A 23,410-nucleotide genomic window follows, 5' to 3' on the forward strand; every position below is an offset into this window, starting at 1 on the left:
CATTTAGTTAGTATTGGGTGGATGGAAGTCGGACAATGGCACATTCAGACCTGGGTATCTGGCACAACTTCTACAAATGATGGCGTTGAAACCTGGGTATCTGGCACAACTTCTACGAATGATGGTTGAAACCTGGGTATCTGGCACAACTTCTACGAATGATGGCGTTGAAGTTGCCGGGATGCAATGTCCATGCGAAGTCATTGACCGCAGTTTAAAGACGTTGAAGCATACCAAGCAATCACAGAAATGCTGCCCGTCATAAAGTGCATCGTTGTTGCTAAATAAGCCTTTCCCATATTACGACGAGTTGGCGTATGTATTCGAGATCGAAAAGATCTGGCTACGTTAAATAAGCCTTTCCCATATTAGGACGAGTGCATCGTTGTTGCTAAATAAGCCTTTCCCATATTACGACGAGTTGGCGTATGTATTCGAGATCGAAAAGATCTGGCTACGTTAAATAAGCCTTTCCCATATTAGGACGAGTTGGCGTATGTATTCGAGAAAAGATCGTGCAACGGGAGCCCATGCGGAGACCTTTGCCGACATCGAACATTCCTCCTAGGTTTGAGGAATTTGCACAAGTGGATCTCAATGATATGGAAATTCTTTCCATGTCCAGCCATATGTTTAACATGTCCCCTGTCCAGCCATATGTTTAACATGTCCCCCGACGACATCATACAACCAGGTCGAGGAAGCGATAGTAGGACGACGCGATAGTAGGACGACTTCGAGCGGACTTCGGAAACAACTGATGTCATGGCTCTTCAAACTGACTAGGTGAGGCTCATTACAGAGTGGTCGGGGTTGGCACTGGAGGATGAAAAATTGACCAACCATCTTCACTATCTACTTTTGCGATGTTAGTCGGCAATTGGATCTTATGGAGCTGAACGATACCTTCTTGACAGAGAAAGTCGTGGGCAACGACGTTCCGATGAGGAAGGTTGAGCCAAAGAGAGACATAGCAAGCTAGGCCAAAACCTCCAGTCCCCCTAAATATTGTGTGGTAGATGTCGAGTTTTTTGGCCACATTGGTAGTCCAACCAAGAAAGATATCGAAGATGATACAGAGTGGGAGACGACCATGATAGCAAGCTGTGAGAGCTTAAATGACTTCTTTGAAAGAGGATTTGATTTTGAGAGAGGAAGAAGCTTGAAAAAGGCAAAAGATGAGGTGATAAGGAACGATATAGTTTTCAAAAGCCGGTGAGAGGCCATGGGATGAGCTTGAGAAAGGGATTTCAAGAAAACGAATTAAAGAATGGAAAAGGAAGGGAAAATGGAATACACAAGGGAGGGATGAGAGAAAAATGAAATATTTTTGGAAAGTGGGAAAACAGAGGGAGAAAGGATTGATGAATTGATTTTTAGGGTTTTTTTAACTTGGGGGTAGTATAGACTTTTTCCAATTAATTTGTTCTTTTTTAAAATCCATCTCAAAACTCTTTACATCCTTTGAAATTATCCTATTTTTTGATAATTTTCCAATGAATTCTCTCTTCTTACATTCTTCTCTTGTTCCATCAGTTACTTGCAAACCTCGGTCGTTTCCTCTCAGGAGGCCTATACGTATATGTGCCCTACGTGGTTCTCATCATAATACTCGGATATTTGCTCCTTTGATATCCTTTCCAGCCTTACATATTAGTAACTCAATTGCCTGTTCTTCAACTCCTTCAAATGAAGGTGTAGTATCTGTAGTCAATTTTGAAGATTTAGTTGAGAAGGACTTTTCGTTTCTCGATTCAGATGATTTTAGTTCCATAGAAGAGCATGGTCAAAAAATTAGACGGATTATTTCTGCTGGAGAGATTGTAGAAAGTTCTCAGGTTATGGTTTCCATTTCTTCAGAAGGATTTGTTGATCAGTTGTTTCAATTAGCTCCCTCCCGAAGTTTGCTTGTTGTTCATGACTCTATTCTAACGTTAGCTTGTATTAAAGAAAAATATGACAAAGTTAAGTGTTGGCAAGGAGAAGTTATATATGTTCCAGAAAAATGGGGACCTTTCGATGCTGTATTTCTCTATTATCTTCCCGCCATGCCATTCGAACTTGACGCAATTTTTGGAGCACTTTCAGAACGTTGTGTTGCAGGTAAATTTCTTGTTTCGTTCTGTTAATTTTTAAGTTTTTGTTGATTACATTGGCTACCCCAATTGCTGAGTATATTGCCAATTTATTCTAAGTTCTTCTACAGTTTGGTCTTTGAAGGGGAAAGTTGCCTAAGTTTCAATCACCTTCGACTTTAGTTTTCCTTGGCGTATTGAACTGTATTAGATTTAATGTAGTTCAATATACACTGAGAATTATGGGCATGTGTGCGGGAATTATAGGAACAATTTATTTTGTAGCGATGTTTACACTTCTTTTTGGCAAATAACCACATATAATTGTTTAGTGTACATTACTTCTTACCATCTTTGTTAAATCTCTGTATCATATGTTATGACTTTAGCAAATTGGTACTTGCGTTGCCTTCTAGACATAGAATCAGTACTTCGTTGCTCAATGGGCGTATTGCGATATAATCTATGTAATTTTTGTTAGGAACTAAAATCATATGGAAATGAAGTTCTTGCTTGTTTTATACAGTCATCATACCACAACCATAAGATAATCTATTTCATTTGTTGCCTAATAGGTGCAAGACTAGTTATTAGCCATCCTAACGGAAGGAAAGCATTAGAGCAAGAACAACAACAGTTCCCAGATGTCGTAGTTTCAGATTTACCTGATAGGATGACTTTGCAAAAAGCGGCTGCAGATCACTCGTTTGACTTGACTGAATTTATAGATGAGCATGGATTTTATCTAGCAATTTTAAAGTTCAACAAGGACATAAGTTAAGTCTTAATATTTCAATAAATTTTAGCAGTTCATGTCTAATTCTTGCTGCAAACTTTGGTGATTTGGATAAACAAAATTTTGCCATTTTTATCATTTATAATTGGTACAATACATACTATTTTATGAAATCCTGAAGCAGGTCAAGTTCCTATGTTGGGTTTAGGTGAAAAATGATAATAACTAAATGAGCAAGATTTGGGCATCTTGACATTTTCTTTCCAACGATGCTTTTAACTGAAGAATAATGGAATAAGATTACAAATTACAGAAGAGATGACTGTGCACGTGCTACGGTTGTGCCTTGAACCTGTATGTTAATCAAAATGTGAATATTCTCATGGGTGTGGTTGAGATTCAGGTCCTGGTGGTTTCGAGGAATTGAGAAGTGGCTGGAGAGCCTTAACCACAATGGTCATGTTTGGCCTGAAGTCAGCCTCGTACTGAACACATAAGGCTGCAACTGCTGCCAACTGTGAGAGATTCACATTAAATAATATTGGAACAAGAATCTAACTTGAAACAACTCTACAAAGATGAAAACTAATATGGTATGTAAACTTCGTCCAAGTCTGTCGTTTTTACACAATTCTCTTAGTTCAGGTTAGCTAGTTTTGTGTGATTAGAGGATAACTAGAGTCATTTCATTCCAATTCTGATTACTGAAGGTAATGTATGGGGGGGAATGTTTATGACCTTCCTACCTCAGGCTGATAGATGATTATTGTGATTTCTTAAGACTAAATTACTAATTACTTGTGTTCTCATAACAATAACACAAAACCACTTGATTTCGCCCTAAAAAATAATAATGATAAATATTTTTAAAAAATACCACTAAAGGGTATAGAGCCAAATAACAGTAACACTTGTTTCTAAGCAAGAATCAAAGTTCATGATGCTAAAGTACAAAAGCATTATTAAAAACACATTTTAAGGCAAGGTTGAAACGTCTCAATTCCACTTTGAAATCTGCAGATCTACCCTTTAACCACTTGTAAACTTTCATTTAATTGGTCTAACACAAGGAGGCAGGGTCCAAATCATAGTTGAGGTTTTCTACTATTTGCTAAAAGGTTGTTTATTTGTACTTCAGTGAAATTGAAAATTCATCATTGTAGCAGAATATTTCACCAATCATTCCAATTCTGAGGGATTCGAACTGGAATGTATGGGAGTGTTTATGACCTCCCGACCTTGTTTTCTAGTAAAGAAAAATGATCCCCAAGAAAGGGAAAAAAAAACTATTTGAAACCTTTTGCCTACATAGTTTATTAAATGACAAAAAGTACCTCACGAGCTACTTTTTAAATTTTTTAGGTGCAATAGAGGGTAAGAGATTAAAATGTTAGCAACACATTCCATACATGGGTTGAACTTTGCTCACCATGGCATCACACATCCGTTTGTAAACCATGCCTTACTATTTGGTTTAATTATAAATACATTTTCTTTGATTTCGAAATGAATGTGATTACGTAGTAGTACCTTTGCTATTGCCTTTGGCGGGTAATCGTTGTTTAGCTTGGGATCTACACACTGTTTCACCTTGTCTTCACTTAATCTTGGTGTTGCCTGCAGAATAATAGGAATGGCTAATTAAGTCTGCGGATTAGACTGCAGGAACTTAGAAAAATGCAGTAAGGGAAACTTACCCAAGTAACAAGACTCTGTTGTCCTTTAGGCATTGTGTGATCTACTGGCTTTCGTCCTGTCAAAAGTTCGAGAAGAACTACACCGAAACTATACACGTCACTCTTTTGAGTAATCTGTCCTGTCATAGCATACCTAAAAAGCGGAACAGTGAACATAGGCAGCATACCAAGATATATGCTAAGAAGTTATAAGTTGATATCTTGTTTGTCTTTGAATTAGGATCACTCCACTCTAGTCTTAAATCCTCAAGACATCCGTTTAAGTCAAAACCCATTCCATTTTGGTCTCCTATTTCAAAATTTCAATGGTAGTCACCAAACTTTTACAAAATAATCGTTTTAGTTTTTGGAGTAAGTGTATTAACGTGCTGACCTTAATATTTTAGCTAGCTAAATTTGCTAAGGACCAAAGTATGATTACTTTTTTATAGTTTGAAAGTCAAAATGAGACGTACTTAAACTTTTGGGAACAAAAATGGAATTTAAACGCGAGTTTTGTAGCCACTTTGGGCTTGAATTCATTTTCAAGACCAAGAAAATATAGAAGTAGGTAAGACACACAAAAGGGCTTACTCTGGAGCATGGTATCCAAACGTTCCTAAGACCCTAGTTGAATGAAGTCGTGCTGCTGTGTCAGATGACTGATTAGTCAGGTTGAAATCAGCGATCTTTGCTAGGAAGTCGTCAAAGAGAAGGACATTGCTCGACCTGATATCGCGATGAACTATTGAAGGCTGAACCTTCTCATGTAAATATTCAAGGCCTTTTGCTGCACCATAAGCAATTTTAACTCTCTGATTCCAAGCAAGAACTGGACCAGGCTCAGCCCCTTGTACTCCTTTTCTTCCTGCACCAGAAAATGATCAAAACAACAAAAAAATTGGCAACAAAAACAAGAAACACTCAAACTTAGCCTGACGTACGTACCATGTAGTATATCGTGCAAAGAACCCATTTTGGCAAACTGATATACCAAAATCCGATTATTTGCCTCCAGACAATACCCAATTAACTCCAAAAAGTTCTCTTGCTTAAGTCTAGAAACAGAGGATAGCTGCAACACCATGAGAAACACAGAAACACAATTCTATTAGAATGAAGAATACTGACGTCTTCGTCTTTATCACCAACACTCAGACTTATTCAATAACAAACCTGAGCGGCAAAATCAGTGTCAGGCTCTGGTGAAGAACTAGTATCTAGTTTCTTGATTGCAGCAGCCTGACCGCTCTTTAACGTTGCGTAATAAACCCGGCCATAAGAACCTTCACCAATAAAAGATTTCGTACCAAAATTACCCGTCAACCTATTTAACTCATCCAGTGGAATGACTGGAGTTTCAATAGGCAAAACTTGCTGGGGAGCTCCACTTCTGACAACATTGGAAGTCCTGGGCTCTCCTCTCTCGCTGCCTACAACACACAAATTCACAATCCGTGATCTCAACAAAAGAAATCCCACATTTGAATTCACAAACCAACCATTCCAATATGTCTAACAACAAAATTCCTCAAGCATTATTTCAACAAACAACTAACGTACAAGAATAAAACCAAACAAATTTAGAAGAAAGTAGGGAAGAAGCATTTACCACCGTATGTATTTCCCCTAGGTGGGGCTGTATATTGACTTGAAGGCGCACCAAAATTTTCCTCCTCCACACCTCCACAGCAAAACATCGCTTCTCGTCAACTCGTAGTAGCCTCAAAAACCTACAAATGAAAGGAACCCCATCAAATAGGAAAACAGGGGAAACGAAATCTAAAATGGGTATCATAGAAATCAAACATATAAGCATGGATTTGAAAACCCATCTGAGTTTTGTGGAGACCCATGTGGGTATGAGGAAGATGATAGAAATGAAAGAAGAAGAAGAGAGAACTGACCTGGGATTGTGAATAAAAAATGGAAAGTTAGGGACAGCAAGCAGAAAGAGATTGAAAGGGAATGGAGGTGGAAGGAGGGAGGAGGAGGAAGGAGGAAGGAGGAGGGAGTGAGGAGACTCCCTGTGCGAAGGGAATGATGGGATTGGTTCCTGAAATGGCGATGAGAGGGGAAGCTACATTTCGTTCTATTTAGCGGGAAATTCGGGTGGCGATTTCTTTAACCGCTAAAACCAAACCTCCTTCATACTGCCTCCCACGTCGCACGTTCTTCCTACTTATATCCCTCCTCTCTTCTCTTTCTTTTTTACTCCCTTCCCTTTTTTCTATTTACAAATTCCTCTCATCATTTTAAACTTCAAATTTAGTCCATAATCTCACCATTCTTTATTTATTTTATCATTAAAATATAATCATTCTTAATCATTTTTCAGACCACAATTATTAAAAATAGCAAAACTCTTAAAAACATATTTACAAAATATACCAAAATATCATATTCTATCAATGTCTATTAAATACATCCGTAGACTACGTTGATAGAAGTCTATTGATTATAAATATGAAATTTTGTTATATTTTGTAAATATTTTAGTTTATTACATTATATTTAAAAATATATTTTTTTAAATATAGCATTTACTAAATATAGCAAAATTTTATATTTTATCAGACAAATTGAAATGATAAGTTTATCTGTGTCTTACGTTAATATAACTTTATAAATATTTGTATCACTTTTGTTATTTAACATGGTTCTCATTTCTTAAATCTAACTTTTTTTCATAATATAGGAACAATTTTGAAATTTTATCATATAAATATAATTATGAGAAACTTTTTAAAATATTTATAGATATTTAAATATCACGGTTCTATCATATTTTGATTTTTTTTTTTAATAAATGTTTTAGTATACAATTTTTCATATTATAGAAATCATTGAAAAATTAGCCACAATTTTTTTAGCATAGAGCTGTAAGTATTTGAGGTTAGAATTTTTGTTTTATTTTTAGTATTTCAAAAGTTTATTCTATTTTGGTGTTTGCCAAATTTTAAAATTTGCCCATTTCATGTATTTTTAAATTTTGTTTCTTTCTCTTAATTGTCTCAGTTTAATCTGTTTGTTTCCTATTTTTTTCAAAATTAATTATTGAAATATTATTAAAATTTAAAAACAAAAACACACCTCTCATAGTTACATTTGTAGCCTTCAAAAACAATGAACAAATTGGAGTGTCAAATTAAGAAAAACAAAGAAACAAAGGTCACCTTTGTTGAGAAATCAATGTTAAACTATGTAACAATAATAATAAATAGAATGTTAGAAACAACAACTCAATCCCTATACTTAACTAAACGTTTCATTTCATTTTAATCCCTACGCTTTATTTATTGATAATTAGACGTTATCATTTAATCAAAAATAACTTTGAAATAATAAATGTAAGATTTCTCGAAAACACAAAAGTAAAATTAGATAACTTAAGATTCCATCTTAAAATGTTCCTAAGATGGTGTTTCTTTTGAATTAATCATTCTTCTATCAAATTCCAATTTTTTTTAATCCATCCCGTACTCATTTCAACTTTGTGGTTAAAAAGGAATTGAGAATGAGAATAGTTCCAAGCACAACAAATCCATTAAAAGATTTGAGTTTTTTTTTCTGTTTACATTGTACTAATATACAACATTTACAACCTTCTCAAATCCAATTTCAGTGATACAAAATAGTTCCAAGCACAACAAATCGCTTCATCTCCTCCCATCAGGATGCCCTGAGAGTGTTCTTGGGAGCACTTATCCATGGAGTTCCTGCAATGGCAAACCTCCATAAAGCATTAACATGCTCTGGTAAGGCATACTCGATACCAACACGAGGACCTACAAGTATGCTCTCTGGCTTGGGAGCGTCAAGGAGTTCCAAACCACCTGAAACACATTCATGCATAAATCTCGGCCGAGTTCTTTAATAGGCTTACAGGTAGAAGTAGTACAATGAAGGTTACCGGGAGTGTAAAATGGATGGTTAGACCACTCTGTTGATAATCCAAGCGCTTGGCCAACCTTTGAAAAAAGTAACACATGAGTCTGGTAAATAGTGATTTCAAGTCTAAAATAACTTTGACTACACAGCCATATCAATCAGTTTCAACCACAATAGATTCTTTTTCTTTTTTTTTTTTCAATATTTCACTGCCAAGAAGAGAAACAAACAAAATCTTATATGAAATCTACAATAATATGATACCCCTTGGAATTTTTAAGATTGATCAGAGTTAGATTTCTAGAAGCAAGGTTTAGTAGAGATCATATCGTTACCTTCCCGGGACCAGTAAGAAGAACAGGCTTGTCTGTGATCAGACCTCTCCGCTTCTGAATCGTCTCCAACCCTGTTAATTGTCTACATTATTCTAACAATGCAAATATGAAAGCCTAAAGTGAGGAGTTTCTTCCTTCAGAGAATTGCAATGAATATGACCATCCAGTTGAATCTCAATCAAGATCAATGCATTCACAAATAGAAAGAAATGGCCAAGACATTAAAACAAGTCTTTGTCATTTGAGTAAGATTATTTGGTAACTAAGCATCAAGAAAGCCACGAACACTATGCATTAACATATAAAATAGTGAACGTTAAGATTTCCAATTTGTCAAGTACAATTACAAAACCTGCAATTATAAAACTAAAAAATATATCCAAGAGAAGATCTTAGGCCACATTTGATGACTATTTTTTGTTGTTTTAGACTTTAAATTTAAGTTTATATATACTACTTCCACCTATGAATTCCTTTGTTTTGTTGTCGAAGATTTAGGAATATTTACAAAACCCAAACCTTCTGAGAACTAAAAAACAAAAGAAAAAAGCAACTTGTTTTTAGAGTTTGGCTATGACAAAACAATAGGCCTCCAGACCACCAGGGAAAACATCCAGTAGAGGTTCAACTCATGGGTCAGTTTGTGTAATCTTGAATTAAGAAACTGACCTCTATTTGATAGGTGGTTTAGTTTATTCCAAGCTCCGATTTTCTAATCTCACAGGTTCCATAGAGCCCACTTGATAGAAAATCACTACTAAACTTACTTTTGTACAAATTTTACAAAATGATAAATCCACAACCTAAAGATAAAAGATAAATTACACGGGTTTGTATAAACTATTCTTTAATACAATTCAAACACAAATTATACAAATCTAGGCATTAAAAAACTATGTCAAAGATAAGCTCAGAAGAATTAAGGTACAGTCAAGGCAAGAAAGTTTACCACTGACAGGAGCACAAGCTCTGACTAACACAGCAGCACCAAGTCCAACCTCATCCGCAACAACATTCAGCATCATATGGAGACCATAGCAAAGATAAATATACGCATGCCCCCCAGGTCCAAACTACAAAGTCCATACAACTTGTTAATGAAAGCATCTACAATAATTGGATTTAGATATCCATCATTCTTCAGTTTCCCATGTCTGATATTTTTAATTTGTTAATTTTTATTATTAACTTTCTATCTTTTAACCGGTCTATCCACCCTCCTATCAAATAAGAAGTGGAATAGACCTCTTTCAGATCCTATTGTCTTGATATCAAGGTCATTTTATTGTAGAGAACTTCAGAGAGTCCTAGAGAAGAGACCTCTTTCAGATCTTATTGTCTCTCTCCATCACTTTCCCTGGAAACTAGAAGTTTTTCAGAGCTGTTGTATTTTTGGAGTGGAGTGTCGTATAACTCAAGGCAGTGGAGCACATCTTCTCTATGGACATCGTTTATTAGCATGTCTCAATCCATAAATGAGTTCTAATCTCGTATTTTGTTATTGTTTTGATTTATGATGAATTTTGTGGGTATATTTTAGAAATGTAGTTTCATTTCCAACATCCCATCAGCGATCAGTTGAGTTAAAAAGTACTTACAACTGGAGCTGTTCTTGCTGTGACACCAAACCGACCATGACAAGCAGAATCATTTGGTCTGTAAGCTTCTACCTGTCAAAATCCTTTTGTTTAATGGTCGAATCTCAGAAAGCCATTAACTACCTTTTTCACAAATCCAAAATATCATCGCAATATCACCATAAAAAAACCCAACTCCCACTTCTAAATTGTAGAAACATAGACGTTAATGACTTGGTATTCAAACAGACAAACAAACAACCAGATTGTGGGCATTTCTCTCATTGACTTGACATGCAAACAAACGAACAAACAAACATAACCCCATTCACAATAAGCTCGTTACAGCCAAAATTAAACGAAAAATCGATACGCCCAGAAGTTACAAATACAAGAAAGAACGAGCAACGAGTACCTCGGTAATCCGAAGAACGACATCGTCTCTCCTGATGAGCTTTCCAAGCAAGCGTGGGGCGAGGTCCAAAGCATCAACGAGGAAGAACTCTTTGGGGAGGATGGTGAATCCATCGGAAGAGGAAGAGGATGATAATTGAGCGATTTGGGTTGGTGGGTCGGTCGCGGGCTTGGATTTGGGGCAATACCTTGTTTTTTTCTTCTTCTTCCTCGCTTGAGGTTCACTGCGGAGATCGGTTGAAGAAATGGGGTTTTTGGGGTTGGCAAGTTTCTTGAATCGATGAGTTCTGATCATTCCGTAGGAGAAGGAGGAAGCGAAAATATGAAATGGGGATTGAGGAATGAAGAGAAAGAGCATGTGGAGCTGGTCAGAACTGGAACCATTCGCCAAAACTCTGACCTTGCGCGGCGTTTACTTTCTCGAACTGTCAATGGGGTTGTACGTGGGTCCAACGATACCAATTTGGGAAAAAAAATTGGAATGTATCATATTGTCGTCCTCTACTTACTCTCTCCTCGCTCTTTGTTCTCTCGTCGACAACATCCAATCTCCTTTCGTCTCTGCAATGCTTACATATCAACTTTCTCCATCTTTTCTCTGGTTTTCTCACTTTTCAATGATCCCACGCACTTGACATTTAATTTCTCAAGATCGTAGAAGAACTGAAAATGACTCGTCTTGGGCCACGCCCGGTCCCCTTACCTCGTAAAGCATGGGAAGACCTTCCACTCGGCCCAACTTTGTGATAGCTTGACTCAACCGAAGAGAAATAGCAGCTTCCAGGCGGTCAAGACTTCCGAAAGAAATTCCAGCCCCTATGTAGACCCTTGTTTTTCTTCCACTCCTTCGATCAGTGATCGTATTCAAGGCGGATGTCAACGGGATGGGGTATCTCTCCTCTCTCTGATTTTGGGTATCGCTTCCGAAATACCGGGATTCTCCCATTTGGACGACCCCTACTACAATGTTTAGCAAATGGAGAATGACCCATGCAAACGAGGAAACGAAAATCAAAAGGTACCCTTGTATAAATTGGCTAACAAAGGACGTAAGCATGTGGATGAATTTCTTATTTGAAGTGGGAGAAAAACTAATTTGTAATTTGGGTACTTTCACATCCTTGTGTGTGTGAGTGCCATATCATTTTTTTTCTTTAATCAAATTTGGTGCATGTGAGTTACAACATTGCTCTTGCTTCTTTGGTTTGAGGTTTTCTTTTTGTATAAAGATAGGGTTTTTAATTGACATTCTGGTATTCTTTTCTAAAATTTGTGGTTTTTAATTGTCTGATATTTGTGCGTCCGAGTTAGAATATCACTATCACTCCTTTGGTTCGAGGTTTTTTTAGCTTCTCGTTTCCTATTAAATAAAAGAAATGCAAGATTATCAATAGTCAATAGTATGAATTGAATGGAAAGATGTACAATAATAAAAGTGAGTGGAGAGCCCAACACAATTGCACGATCAAATTCTTTAGATAAACTTCAATGCAAAAGTACATGATAAAAAAATAAATAAGTAAACAAATCATCTTGAGTGGGTCTAATAGCAAAGAGGAAGACATTGTAGAACAAAGTAGTCTGAATTTAGGTTGAGGTAATTCTAAATAATTAGTTTCAAATATAGAAAAGTAGTCTATAAATTCATTACAAATATTGGTCTACCACTGATAAGACTTTGTAATTTTTGTAAAATGGGGTGAAAAACTTCATTATTATTCCTATAAATATCACTTATTACAATTACCTTAAAACTTATTTTGTTATTTTTAAAATCACTTTCAAACATCTTTTTAATTTTTTATTATCACAATCAATTTGGATGATTTGAGAATTACATCTATCTAAACTCCTCGGAAGTAAATCTTGAATTAATCTCAAATGATTAAACTTGGCAACAATTTAGCCGAACCAACATAGAAAAAAGAATATAAAATTGAGGGTTACCAACTTTTACTATTTTATTCTCAAACTTTATAATTAAAACTGAAAGAATATTTCCAAAGTAAAGTGAGTAATTAGCTTAAATGGTACATGAAAGGACCAAATTGTTATTTTATAAAAAGTTAGGGACCAACAAATTTGTTGAAGTGAATTAATAATTTGTAGTGAATAAAACCCTATTGTTTTGGTCCGAGCGACGATGTGCCGCCATAGTTCTAGAGACTTCGACGCCGAGAACCTTCCGGACTCCACAATTTCTTTTTCCCTTTCCCTTTTATTCCTTCTTCTTCCATTTCTCCATTTCTCCATTTCCCAATCTTCTGGATCTCTCAACATTCTCTCCATTCCATTTTTCCCACCTAATTTTCCTTCTCTCAACCTCCGGTGATGGCCAAGTTCGGCGAGGGTGACAAGCGGTGGATCGTCGAAGAACGTCCCGACGGCACCAATGTTCACAACTGGCACTGGGCTGAGACCGATTGCCTCGAATGGTCTCGTAATTTCCTCTCTAAGCTTCTCTCTAATCTCCCTCTTCTTGACGGCGAGGGCGGCCTGTTCATCAAGACCAAGAAGGTCGACAAGGTTGATGGTGAGGCCTATGTTAATATTCGGAAGGGGAAGATAATTCCTGGTTATGAACTTAGTGTTACTCTCTCTTGGGAAGGAGAGGCTAAGGATTCCGCCGGCGAAGCTCTGCAGAAGGTTGATGGGCTGGTTGAGATTCCGTATATTTCTGATGAGAATGCCGATGAGGATCCTGAGGTTAGGGTTTCTGTTAAGGATGAAGGGCCGTTTGGGAAGAGAATGAAGGATGCTATGTTGGCTAAAGGGAAGCCGATTGTGTTGGAGAAGGTGAGGTTGTATGTGCAGAGTATGGCGAAGGGTGGGCCTGCTAAAGATGATTTGGAGGCTAAAAAGGTGGAGCCGAAGAGTAATCAATCGGCTCCTGCTGCGGCGCCGGCTGCGGCAACTGCTCCTGCGGCATCAAAGCCAGCAGTGGTTGCAGAGAAGAAGAAAGTTAAGAAAGGGTTCAAGACAATAACTCTGACTGAGAAGTTTAGTTGTAGGGCTAACATCCTGTTTGAAATTCTCATGGATGACAATAGATGGAAAGGATTCACTCAGAGCAATGCTAAGATAAGCAAGGAAGTCGGTGGAGAGATCAGTATATTTGATGGGTCTGTCACCGGGAAGAACTTGGAGTTGGAAGAGGGGAAGTTGATTGTGCAACAATGGAGATTTGGAAGCTGGCCTGATGGCATTCATTCCACGGTGAACTTTTAATTTTGTTCTATTCTTTACTTATCTCCTTCCCATTGCTCTGATATGTAGCATACCTTAGGCAACATTTACCGATAAATTTTGATGCTCTTTCCATTCGAAGGACTGATTAGTTGGACTGTAACAGTATGTGGATACAACCTATAATCATTTCATTTCTATAACTCGACTCTCCTAGGCTTGGAAACTGTCACAATCTTACTTAGTAAAATGTAGTTTGTCAGGGATTGAACCAAATCTTTGAAATTGTTGTAGTGAAATTTTATTACTAATGAAACCATATCAGTAACGATGTCTACAATTCGGTGGTAGTTTGTGCCAGTATGGATTCGTTTAATAAGTTCTGGTGATTGATCCTTCACATCACATCATCGAATAGCCGAATGAGTGATCAAGGTAAATTGATTGTGAAAATATTGTACAGGTGAAATTGACATTCGATGAGCCTGAGCCTGGGGTAACCATTGTGAAGTTGGTGCATACCGACGTGCCTGAGGAGGACAGGTTGGTGTTTCTGATCATTGTGCTGATGGTTGATATCTGTTTACCACTGTGAAGTTGGTGTTTTCTGATCATATCTCATCTTTTGGTTTGAATTAGATATGGGAACGCAACTGTGGTGGAGAACACGGAGAGAGGCTGGCGGGATCTTATATTCCACAAGATCAGAGCAGTTTTTGGCTTTGGAATATGATTGGGTACTTACTGTCTTACAAATAGAGTCCAGTCCTTTGGCTTCTGAAGAAGCTTCTCATTTGCATATCATGTTCATGAGTGATAATGATTTGAAATTCTTCAATTTACATTATCAGATGATGTAGTTCTCGTAGTGTATTGTCTTCCATCCATATTTGAGAATCAAAATTCATTGTTGGATTATGAGCTTTTGACATATAATGAGATACGATTGTCACCCTTTTTTTATCACATTCTGTCTTGTTATCTGTAACTCATGAACCATATGTTAGTCTCATCCACTCTCTTTTAGCCAAACGACTACATTTCTCTCTTGTTAATAGCTTTAGTCGATATATGGTTAATACTAGAAGCGTTTGTTTTTCCTTGAAGCTTCAAAGTAGAGACCCAAGTCTACTAAGAAGAGGTCTTAGGCCTCACATGATAGGTTTATATATTAAACATGCAAAACCCTCACGGATGGAGGATGTTTCGTCTCTTGTTAGAATCCATCTTTTATATATGTAAAAGCGTTTTGGTTCTTATTTTACACCGTACTTGAAGATAGACTATTTTTATAGGTTGTACAACTGTATCTTTGATTTCTTAGGAGGTTCTATGTAGGTTCTCTCGTATGAGCATCACTTATTTTTCCTATTTCTCCGACAGAGGACGAGTTATTTTAAGTCGTATATAATGTTTGTATTCGGAACAACTGCATAATTATGTCCTCCAAGAAATGAATCAATTTTTGTCAGAACACAAGCTTTCGTGCTTCATCCATACATTTTCACGGAACAAAGCTTTGTTAAAGCTTTTGTTTTTGCTACCTCCATTCTAGATCATTGAGACCCATTACTTTGTTCCATGATTTAGAGCGAGGGAAATGGACAAATTTACTTGGTGTAGTATTTGAAATTGCTCTAATTTATGTTTTTAGTCAATTGAATCAAATTCAGGTTTTATGTAGCATTTTTGAAATTATCTTCATGCTTTTTAGTGTGATTTGGACTATGAGAAGAAAATTTTATCTCAATAATTTCAAAATTGCGTAGAAAATGTCCTTGACATTATTCTAAATGGTGATTATGAATATTGTTACAATTTAGTGTGATCCAAACTTTATATAGCTAAAGTTCATTGATAATATTCCTAGAAGATGAAAATGGTTTCGTCCTATGCGTTTTATTGTAACATCCAAATAGTCGAGTTGTTGGATCCAAAGTCAATTTGGTTTCAAGTCCCTTCAAATTCAAGGGAAGTGCATCCAAACTTTTCATATATGGACTTCACATGAATCCATGTTTCATAGATAACTATCAAGTATATAACACTATATTTGAATCTTAAAGCTATTCAAATATATATTTGTTAACTTAAATAATTAATTATATTTATACCTCTCTTAACCATTTTATGATCAATTTATCCAAGCTGCCGCCGGGGAAGAACTCTAAACAAGTAAAACATCCCTTTTCTTGTAACACCATCCTATTAGTTTTACGATATTTTTGTGATGGAAACCACCAATTATTGCAATTTCTGTAATGAATTCTTGTTTCCCTTGACCTGAATCCTCTCAGATTCTCTTCGCGGTGGCCTTCATGTTTTTCAAATTTCCTCTGTGAAAAACAGTTCCAAATTTGCCTTTCCCCAAACTGTTCTTCGGGTTGAAACTATCCGTTACTTTCTTTAGTTCTTTGAATCCCATCTTTGGAACTCGTGGGGCTATGGAGAAATCTTGAAGCTCATATTCTATAACATCGTCAGATGCTTCTTCCGAATCCTTTTTACGTTTCTTCCACGACCCAAAAGCGGAAGAGTTCAACCCCAAATAACAGAGCAAGTCCACCGATTACGCCAGCCGTATCATACACCTGTCGACGATGGTTATCGGATTCATTGTCGTCGTTGTTGTCGACGTCTCTCCCGTTGAATTGCCATGATTTTATCCAATTCAGCTGTGTATTTAAATCGAATTTCGAAGCGGAGAGGCCAACATAACCCTCTTCGAGAAGAAAAGAGAGATTCAGGGGATGAAAAATCACTCCGTTTTTCAACTGGTCTTCTAATCTGGACGATAAAGAAATGAACACCGGAACATCTTTGCCAACGTAAACATCCGCAGTAGCCGAGAGCGAAAGATTAAGTCCGAATTCCGAGCATGGCTTCTGCAAAAGAGAGTAAACTCCATTCAGATCCGACCCGACATGGTTTCCATCAAAATCCTCCTGAGTTCGATACTCCCTTCATCTGCATCATCCCCTCTCACAGCCAGCCTTTGAAATGAAATACTCATTCCCATTGATTGGCGAAAGAAATTTAAATTCATTATTGGAATTGGGCTTAGTTTGGTCCATTTTGAAGCTTTCTGCAGAGGCCCATTAAGTTTCTCTTCATTTGTGTATGATTTTACGATTTTATTTACACTTTCATTTTGCATTTTGTTGGTGCCAAGGAACAATCTTTGCACATATTCAATATAAGTTTTTAAAAACACATCTTTAATCTGATTTTATAATAACACACCTATTTGCTCTCCACCTGAAAAGGTATCTTACAACATTTTAAATTAGAAAAATAACATTTAAAATTCACATTTTATTTATTTTTTAAAATTATTTTTTTAAGATTATCTAAAAGATTTTTTTAAGTCACGACTCAAAACTAAAACGTCATATTTTGAATATTTAAAATTAAGTGAGTCTAAACCTAGAGACTAAAAATGTTTAAACTTATATAAACGTAAATATTTATCAAAACTTAGAGATTCTTTAGGTGTATCAATGGCGAGATATGTGATACTTTATTTAGGTATGTTTGAAATAACTAGCTTGAAAAATAAATATCTATCACGAAAAATCTATAAATATACTTCTTCAAAATTGTCATAATCTCTATCCAATATACAATACTGGGAAAGTTTTTATCTTCATGTGATGTTATTGGTGTCATATATCATTTAAAAGCTATAAACTGTTTTTTCTTTAAAAAAGTTGTCAATTTTACTTCTCAAACTTTATTCTTTTCTTGATTTATATAACGATAAAAAAAAAAAAAAAACCAGAACAAGAAAATAAAAGATCATTTAAATTTAATTAAAACTACAAATACATATTTAATTTTGTCATTTCTCCATAATCTACAAAGAGTCATTGCATCTAAATAAGTCTTAAATGTGTTTGAAAGGTAGGTTTTAGCTACTTTTGAAAAGTCTAAATTAATTCATAAGAAACTATTTCAGCTACAAGTTTTAAGAGTAGTTTGATTTTTCTTTTATACATATCAGCATTTTGAATCATTTAAATTTTATTTTATTCCTTCTTTACTTCTTTTCTTTTTTCCTCTTTCATTTGACATGATTTTTCATTCAATAAGTACTTTCTTTCATTGAATCACACATTTTTCAAATTATATGTAATTAATATGGTTAGGAAAATAATTTTTGTAGGACAAAATAGTAAAAAATCATAATAAAAACAATTTTTTAAAATTTAAATAAATGAATTAAAATCATTGAATTCATGCCTTGCTTATTTAAAATAATCCCACCTAAATCCTAACGTGTATATATATATAAAACACCGACTAAAGAGAGAAATATATATATATATAAGAACAATAAATGCGAGGAATCCAATAATAGTATGTATTTTTGTGGGAAACGCGTAAACTGCTTTTCCCCTAATTTCCATCGCCTCTGTACGGATCTTCTTTTTTCTTTTTCTTTTTCTTTGTCTCCACCCACCCTCTTAACCTCAATCTTATAATCATCCCTCAAATTTATCGACCATATTTTAAAAAAATTCTCACTAAATAGGCAATTTAAAACCCAAATATATGCATCAAAGTTTGAATTAATAACTACATGCATATCTGGACTCTTCTTCCTCCGATATTCCCAATTCCAAAGACAAGAAATCCGACTCTTCTTCCTGTAACCTACTGTCACGCAGCATCGTGTGACCGTCCAATCCTAACACGTCAACATGCTTGGACTTAGACGGCAAAGCGACCGCGATGGATCAAGTCAATCTCAACCCTCAATTACCCAGAAGCACAACAGTCAAATCCAGTACGTACGCGTGGACATCATACATAATACGTACGGAGCGAAATTAGATGACTAACTTTTAATTAATTAATTAATGATTGAGCTTAAAGAAAGGAAAGGAAAAGAAAAGAAAAGAAAAGAAAGAAAGTTAAGCAAGTAAGTAAAAGAGTAATAAATGAAATGTGATTTTAGTTATTTAATGTGTCCCTAAACGGGCATCCGTTAAGAAACGGGAAAAGTACATGGATTTCCATTTCGGATTCTCTTCAAATTCCAAGGGCTTTTTTGAAATTTTAGTCATTAATTACGCTTTCCGCCACTCCCTTACTTTCTCCCTTTATAATATATACACATATGGAATTTCTTTTTAATTTCCACCAAAGTTTTGAGTAATTTTACACATTTTGCCACTTCTCTCTCTAATAAATATTTTTGTTTTTTTCTTTCGAATATTTCCAGCTGGATTTATAAAAGTCATTAATATGTCCCTTCCATTTAATCTTACATATATATATACACACACACACACCCCCAAACGAATACAGACTTTATTTCATTTGATGTATGCTTATTTATACCCAAAAAGAAAAATTAAATTAAATACAATTTAAGATAATATAAGATAAGAGAGAGAGAGAGAGAGAGAGAGAGAGGTCTTGATTAGTTTCTTGTTAGGCTTTTCACTTAATCCGAATTTAATCATTATGTATTTGACTAAACTATATATTTTTATTTAAGTTTTTATCCAAGTTAATGCTATTAAAGACAAATAAATTTTGAAGATGGGTTCATACCTTATAATTTATTAATCTAAGTGGTCCCACAGCTCATAATACTTTCAAATATATTGAAATTCAAATTAAGGCTTTAACTTTCTTTAAAAATAATAAAAGAAAACAAAGAAAAATGAAGGCAAGAAAGCTACATTTTATCCGTATTAAAATTGAATCCACTTCAATTAAGTTAAAGACTCTATTACGTTTAAGAAACAAATATATTCGAAAACTATTCTAATTTTTGGTTCTCAAAATTTAAGGAAGGTTTCTAATAATTGGAAAAAGTATGCTATATAAAGGAAGTATACTAAAGTTGATATTGAGATATTTGTAATGTAATGAGTAATTGATATTTGAAAGATGGTTAACCGAAATTGGCGGTGGGGGAATACGTAGAATTATGGGATAATTTAGGGGTTGGTTTTAGTTTTAGAATTAAATATATTTTTCCTTTCAAAGAAAAGTCTTAAGAGAAGGACACGTGTCTTTGCAGATTTCGTGTACAACAAGACTGGATCACTTCACAAATATTCCTCAACGGTGTAACCAATTTGACGGTAGTGGCAAATGTAGTAATTTAACACCATATTATGGGGGAAATGTTAACAAATATATTTATTTAAGTGAAAATAATAATAATAATAACAATAATGAATTAATTGAATTAATTGAATATTGAGGAATTTCCCTTTCTCAAATCCGTATGAAACAAACGTCCTCCTCCACTCGATAGACTCAAAAGACTGTTTTTTCAATCGCAGATTTTCACTCTCTCACTCTACAACCCACTTCGTCATCATCCTCTCTCTCTCTCTCTCTAAATACACACTTATTTGGTGGTGGTGGTGTGGTGGTGTTGGTGGTGGTGGTTCTGTTTCTGTTTCCTCTCTGATCCGCCATGGCTGAAGTTACCAAGTACCAGCCCATCAATGGCGGAAATCTGGTATCAGATGTCAAGAGTCTTTTCTCCATTCTCAAAACCAAGAGAACTATGGCTTTTGCTTATGGCTTTATGTTTGCTTTCGTTGTTTTCACTGCTTTTTTGGCTTTTAACCCTTCTTCTTCTTCATTTTCTCCCTACTTCTCTAATATTTTCACTGGGAGTAACTTCGTTGGCTCTAATTCTTCTAATGGGGGTTCTGGATCTCAATACCCTTCTTTTATTTCTTACTTTTTTCCCAATAGTTCGCTTCAGCAGAGTAGTTCAGTGATCCCTCCACCGGTGCCGGAGTTTAGTTCGTCTAGATCTAGTAATGTCACGACTCAGCCCCAGCCCCAGCCGCCAACTGTTGAGAAAGAGCCGCCGCGTGTGAAGAACCGTACGGAAGAATCGGTACCGGAAAACAAACCAACGGCCGGAAATCAGACACGGGATTCTGATGTTTCGCCTCCGATTGAAACTCAACCGCCGGTGGAAACTTTGAAGAATGATACTCAAACTACACCGGTTACTGAAGTTACGCGCTCGAATCAAACTGAATCGCGAAATGCTCCTCCGGTGGTGGATGATCAGGTTAAGAGTTCGGGGATGAAACCGATGCCGTTGAATAATGGAAGTTCTAGGGCAGTGGAGAAAAATGTACCGACGAATTTCACGGCTCCGTTGGCGAGTAAGCAAAAGGGTGAGACGAATTCAGATTCCGGTGAATCGGTGAACCAGAAGGATTGGGTTGAGTCTTTGAAGAATTGTGATTTTTTCGATGGAGAGTGGGTACTGGATGATTCTTATCCACTCTATAAACCTGGTTCTTGTTTGCTAATTGACGAACAGTTCAATTGCCATTTGAATGGCAGGCCTGATAAGAATTATGAGAAATTTAGATGGAAGCCCAAGAAATGCGATCTTCCAAGGTATGATCAGAAATTTTTGCATGATCTATTGATGGATGGAAATTTTCTGACTTAATTTGGTTTTTTTCATTTCAAGTTTTGCGTAACTTTTACTGAATTGTAGAATTGTGCTACCTGCAATTTCTTGCCCCTTTTTCTCTTTTGACCTTTCTCTTTTTCGTCAAAAGTCGAAAAAGGAAAATAAAAAGGCTAAACTTGTTCTGAATTTGATGAATTGGTAGTAACTCACCTGAATTGTAGGCTTTTAGATTTTGTTCTTTAAGCCAATTCTTCCAACCAATTTAATCAATCAGAATTGCGTTAAAAGATTGTTTGCCGTTCATTGTTAAGTGGCCAATAGTACTCTCTTGAACTAATGTTCTGTTTCCTATTCCCTCATTAGGTTGGATGGAGGTCGAATGTTGGATCTTCTGAAAGGGAAAAGATTAGTTTTTGTGGGTGATTCGCTGAATCGAAACATGTGGGAATCGCTTGTTTGTATACTAAGAAACTCTGTTAAAGATCAACGTAATGTGTTTGAAGCTCATGGAAAACAGGTTTTTAGAGGGGAAGCAGCTTACTCTTTCATATTCAAGGTTGGTTTTGCGTTCTACTTGTTCCTTCATAGGCTTGTTCTGTGTGAATGTTAATGATTTGATGGTTTCTTTTATGTCTTCGGTTTGATAGGACTATAACTTCACCGTAGAGTTCTTTGTGTCTCCTTTCCTAGTCCGAGAATGGGAGATGCCAGACAAGAATGGTAAAAAGAAAGAAACTCTGCGTCTCGATTTGGTTGGGAAGTCGTCTGATCAGTATAAAGAAGCTGATGTAATCGTCTTCAACACTGGTCACTGGTGGACTCATGAAAAAACTTCATTAGGGTGAGTTTTGACTTGTGACTGTGTTTATGCATGATAGCCATTTGATGTGTGACGATGTTTGACGAGTTTTGCTATGTCGAATGAATGCAGGAAAGACTATTACCAAGAAGGGAGTCATGTTTATGAAGAATTGAATGTTCTTGAGGCGTTCCGAAAGGCTATAACGACATGGGCGAGATGGGTAGATAAGAACATAAATCCAATGAAGTCCATTGTTTTCTTTAGGGGATACTCTGCATCCCATTTCAGGTAAAAGAAACAAGCAAAAAAACAAGAGACTGAATTAGAATCTACTTGCACATATTTAAACAACCAAACTTTTAGCTCATTGCTGAATGATAAATCAATTGATGTTTAACAGCGGAGGACAATGGAACTCCGGTGGGCAATGTGATAGCGAGAATCAACCAATCAAGAATGAGACATACCTAAGACACTACCCACCAAAGATGGTTGTTTTAGAGAAGATATTGAAAGGAATGAAAACTCATGTCACGTATCTAAACATAACGAAGATGACAGATTTTCGAAAGGACGGGCACCCTTCGATCTACCGGAAACAAAAGCTAACAGAAGAAGAGAGGAAATCGCCATTGAGATTCCAGGACTGCAGCCATTGGTGTCTTCCTGGTGTCCCTGATGCTTGGAATGAGATTTTATATGCAGAACTGTTAATGAAGCAACAACAGCAAAAGAGAACATAGAGAGGTACAAAGAAAAAGAAAGTACATATTTATTTGGTTGAATTCATATGAAGATTTAGAAGATTAGTATTTTTTTTCTTTTTCTTTTTCTTTTTCGGAATCGTATAGAGTAGATCAAACAAAACAAAGATGAATTCAAAGAATTGATATGAGTATTTTTTTCTTCTACAATAATTTATGAGAGTAGGAAATAGAAAGAAGTTTGTGTTCTTGATCTTAAGAAGATCTTGTTTGTGCTGTGAAGAAATTATGTTCATATAAGATATAGTAGAGGGAAGAAGGATATTATAAGAGACTATGAATATCTTCTATGGTGGTTACCAATTGTAAATTTTTAAATTTATCTCTTTTTTTTTGTTGAAATAATATATTATTCCCTTATTATAAGTAGTTGTTCTTGTGAGCTATGATGGGTGTTAATTAATAATAGTAAACTAGATCCCAGGGACCGATAAATAAATGTTAAAAATAGAATTTAGGGACTGAAAGAAAAGGGGTTTATTTTAAACATTTTGTCCCTTATGGAGTTGAACATGAGTCTCAAGTCTTTATTACTAATTA

At 35.8% G+C, this 23,410-nt stretch overlaps 5 protein-coding genes across 6 annotated transcripts; 3 read left to right on the forward strand and 2 right to left on the reverse strand.

Annotated features, from left to right (window-relative positions):
• The first annotated feature begins 1,441 nt into the window (after positions 1-1,441).
• LOC101219545 lies at positions 1,442-3,005 on the forward strand. The gene is made up of 2 exons (XM_004136511.3): positions 1,442-2,103; positions 2,651-3,005. Exons 1-2 carry the CDS (start codon positions 1,497-1,499, stop codon positions 2,854-2,856), a joined length of 813 nt encoding a protein of 270 aa, XP_004136559.1. The 5' UTR covers positions 1,442-1,496; the 3' UTR covers positions 2,857-3,005.
• On the reverse strand, positions 2,918-6,657 carry LOC101219305 (probable protein kinase At2g41970). Its single transcript, XM_004136510.3, has 8 exons — positions 6,395-6,657; positions 6,100-6,220; positions 5,664-5,920; positions 5,436-5,562; positions 5,082-5,355; positions 4,509-4,641; positions 4,342-4,428; positions 2,918-3,326 (listed from the first exon to the last, which is right to left on the reverse strand). Exons 2-8 carry the CDS (start codon positions 6,185-6,187, stop codon positions 3,192-3,194), a joined length of 1,101 nt encoding a protein of 366 aa, XP_004136558.1. The 5' UTR covers positions 6,188-6,220; positions 6,395-6,657; the 3' UTR covers positions 2,918-3,191.
• Positions 6,658-8,011: 1,354 nt separating this feature from the next.
• Positions 8,012-11,731, reverse strand: LOC101219786 (DNA-3-methyladenine glycosylase). Of its 2 annotated transcripts, XM_004136512.3 has the most exons (6): positions 10,706-11,709; positions 10,312-10,383; positions 9,663-9,786; positions 8,714-8,784; positions 8,401-8,458; positions 8,012-8,323 (listed from the first exon to the last, which is right to left on the reverse strand). In XM_004136512.3, the coding sequence occupies exons 1-6, from the start codon at positions 11,060-11,062 to the stop codon at positions 8,160-8,162; spliced, it is 846 nt and encodes a 281-aa protein (XP_004136560.1). In that variant the 5' UTR covers positions 11,063-11,709; the 3' UTR covers positions 8,012-8,159. The 2 variants fall into 2 exon arrangements, with proteins under 2 accessions (XP_004136560.1, XP_031737514.1); XM_031881654.1 differs by lacking the exon at positions 10,312-10,383 and having other exon boundaries at positions 10,706-11,731.
• A 1,092-nt stretch (positions 11,732-12,823) lies between these two features.
• LOC101220266 (activator of 90 kDa heat shock protein ATPase homolog 1) lies at positions 12,824-14,906 on the forward strand. The gene is made up of 3 exons (XM_004136514.3): positions 12,824-13,920; positions 14,354-14,433; positions 14,530-14,906. Exons 1-3 carry the CDS (start codon positions 13,036-13,038, stop codon positions 14,621-14,623), a joined length of 1,059 nt encoding a protein of 352 aa, XP_004136562.1. The 5' UTR covers positions 12,824-13,035; the 3' UTR covers positions 14,624-14,906.
• A 5,263-nt stretch (positions 14,907-20,169) lies between these two features.
• LOC101220024 (protein trichome birefringence) lies at positions 20,170-23,236 on the forward strand. The gene is made up of 5 exons (XM_004136513.3): positions 20,170-21,285; positions 21,668-21,860; positions 21,952-22,145; positions 22,236-22,394; positions 22,507-23,236. The coding sequence occupies exons 1-5, from the start codon at positions 20,333-20,335 to the stop codon at positions 22,847-22,849; spliced, it is 1,842 nt and encodes a 613-aa protein (XP_004136561.1). The 5' UTR covers positions 20,170-20,332; the 3' UTR covers positions 22,850-23,236.
• Positions 23,237-23,410: the final 174 nt, after the last annotated feature.

Source organism: Cucumis sativus, chromosome 3 (genome assembly GCF_000004075.3).
Source record: "Cucumis sativus cultivar 9930 chromosome 3, Cucumber_9930_V3, whole genome shotgun sequence".
Classification (NCBI taxonomy): domain Eukaryota; kingdom Viridiplantae; phylum Streptophyta; class Magnoliopsida; order Cucurbitales; family Cucurbitaceae; genus Cucumis; species Cucumis sativus.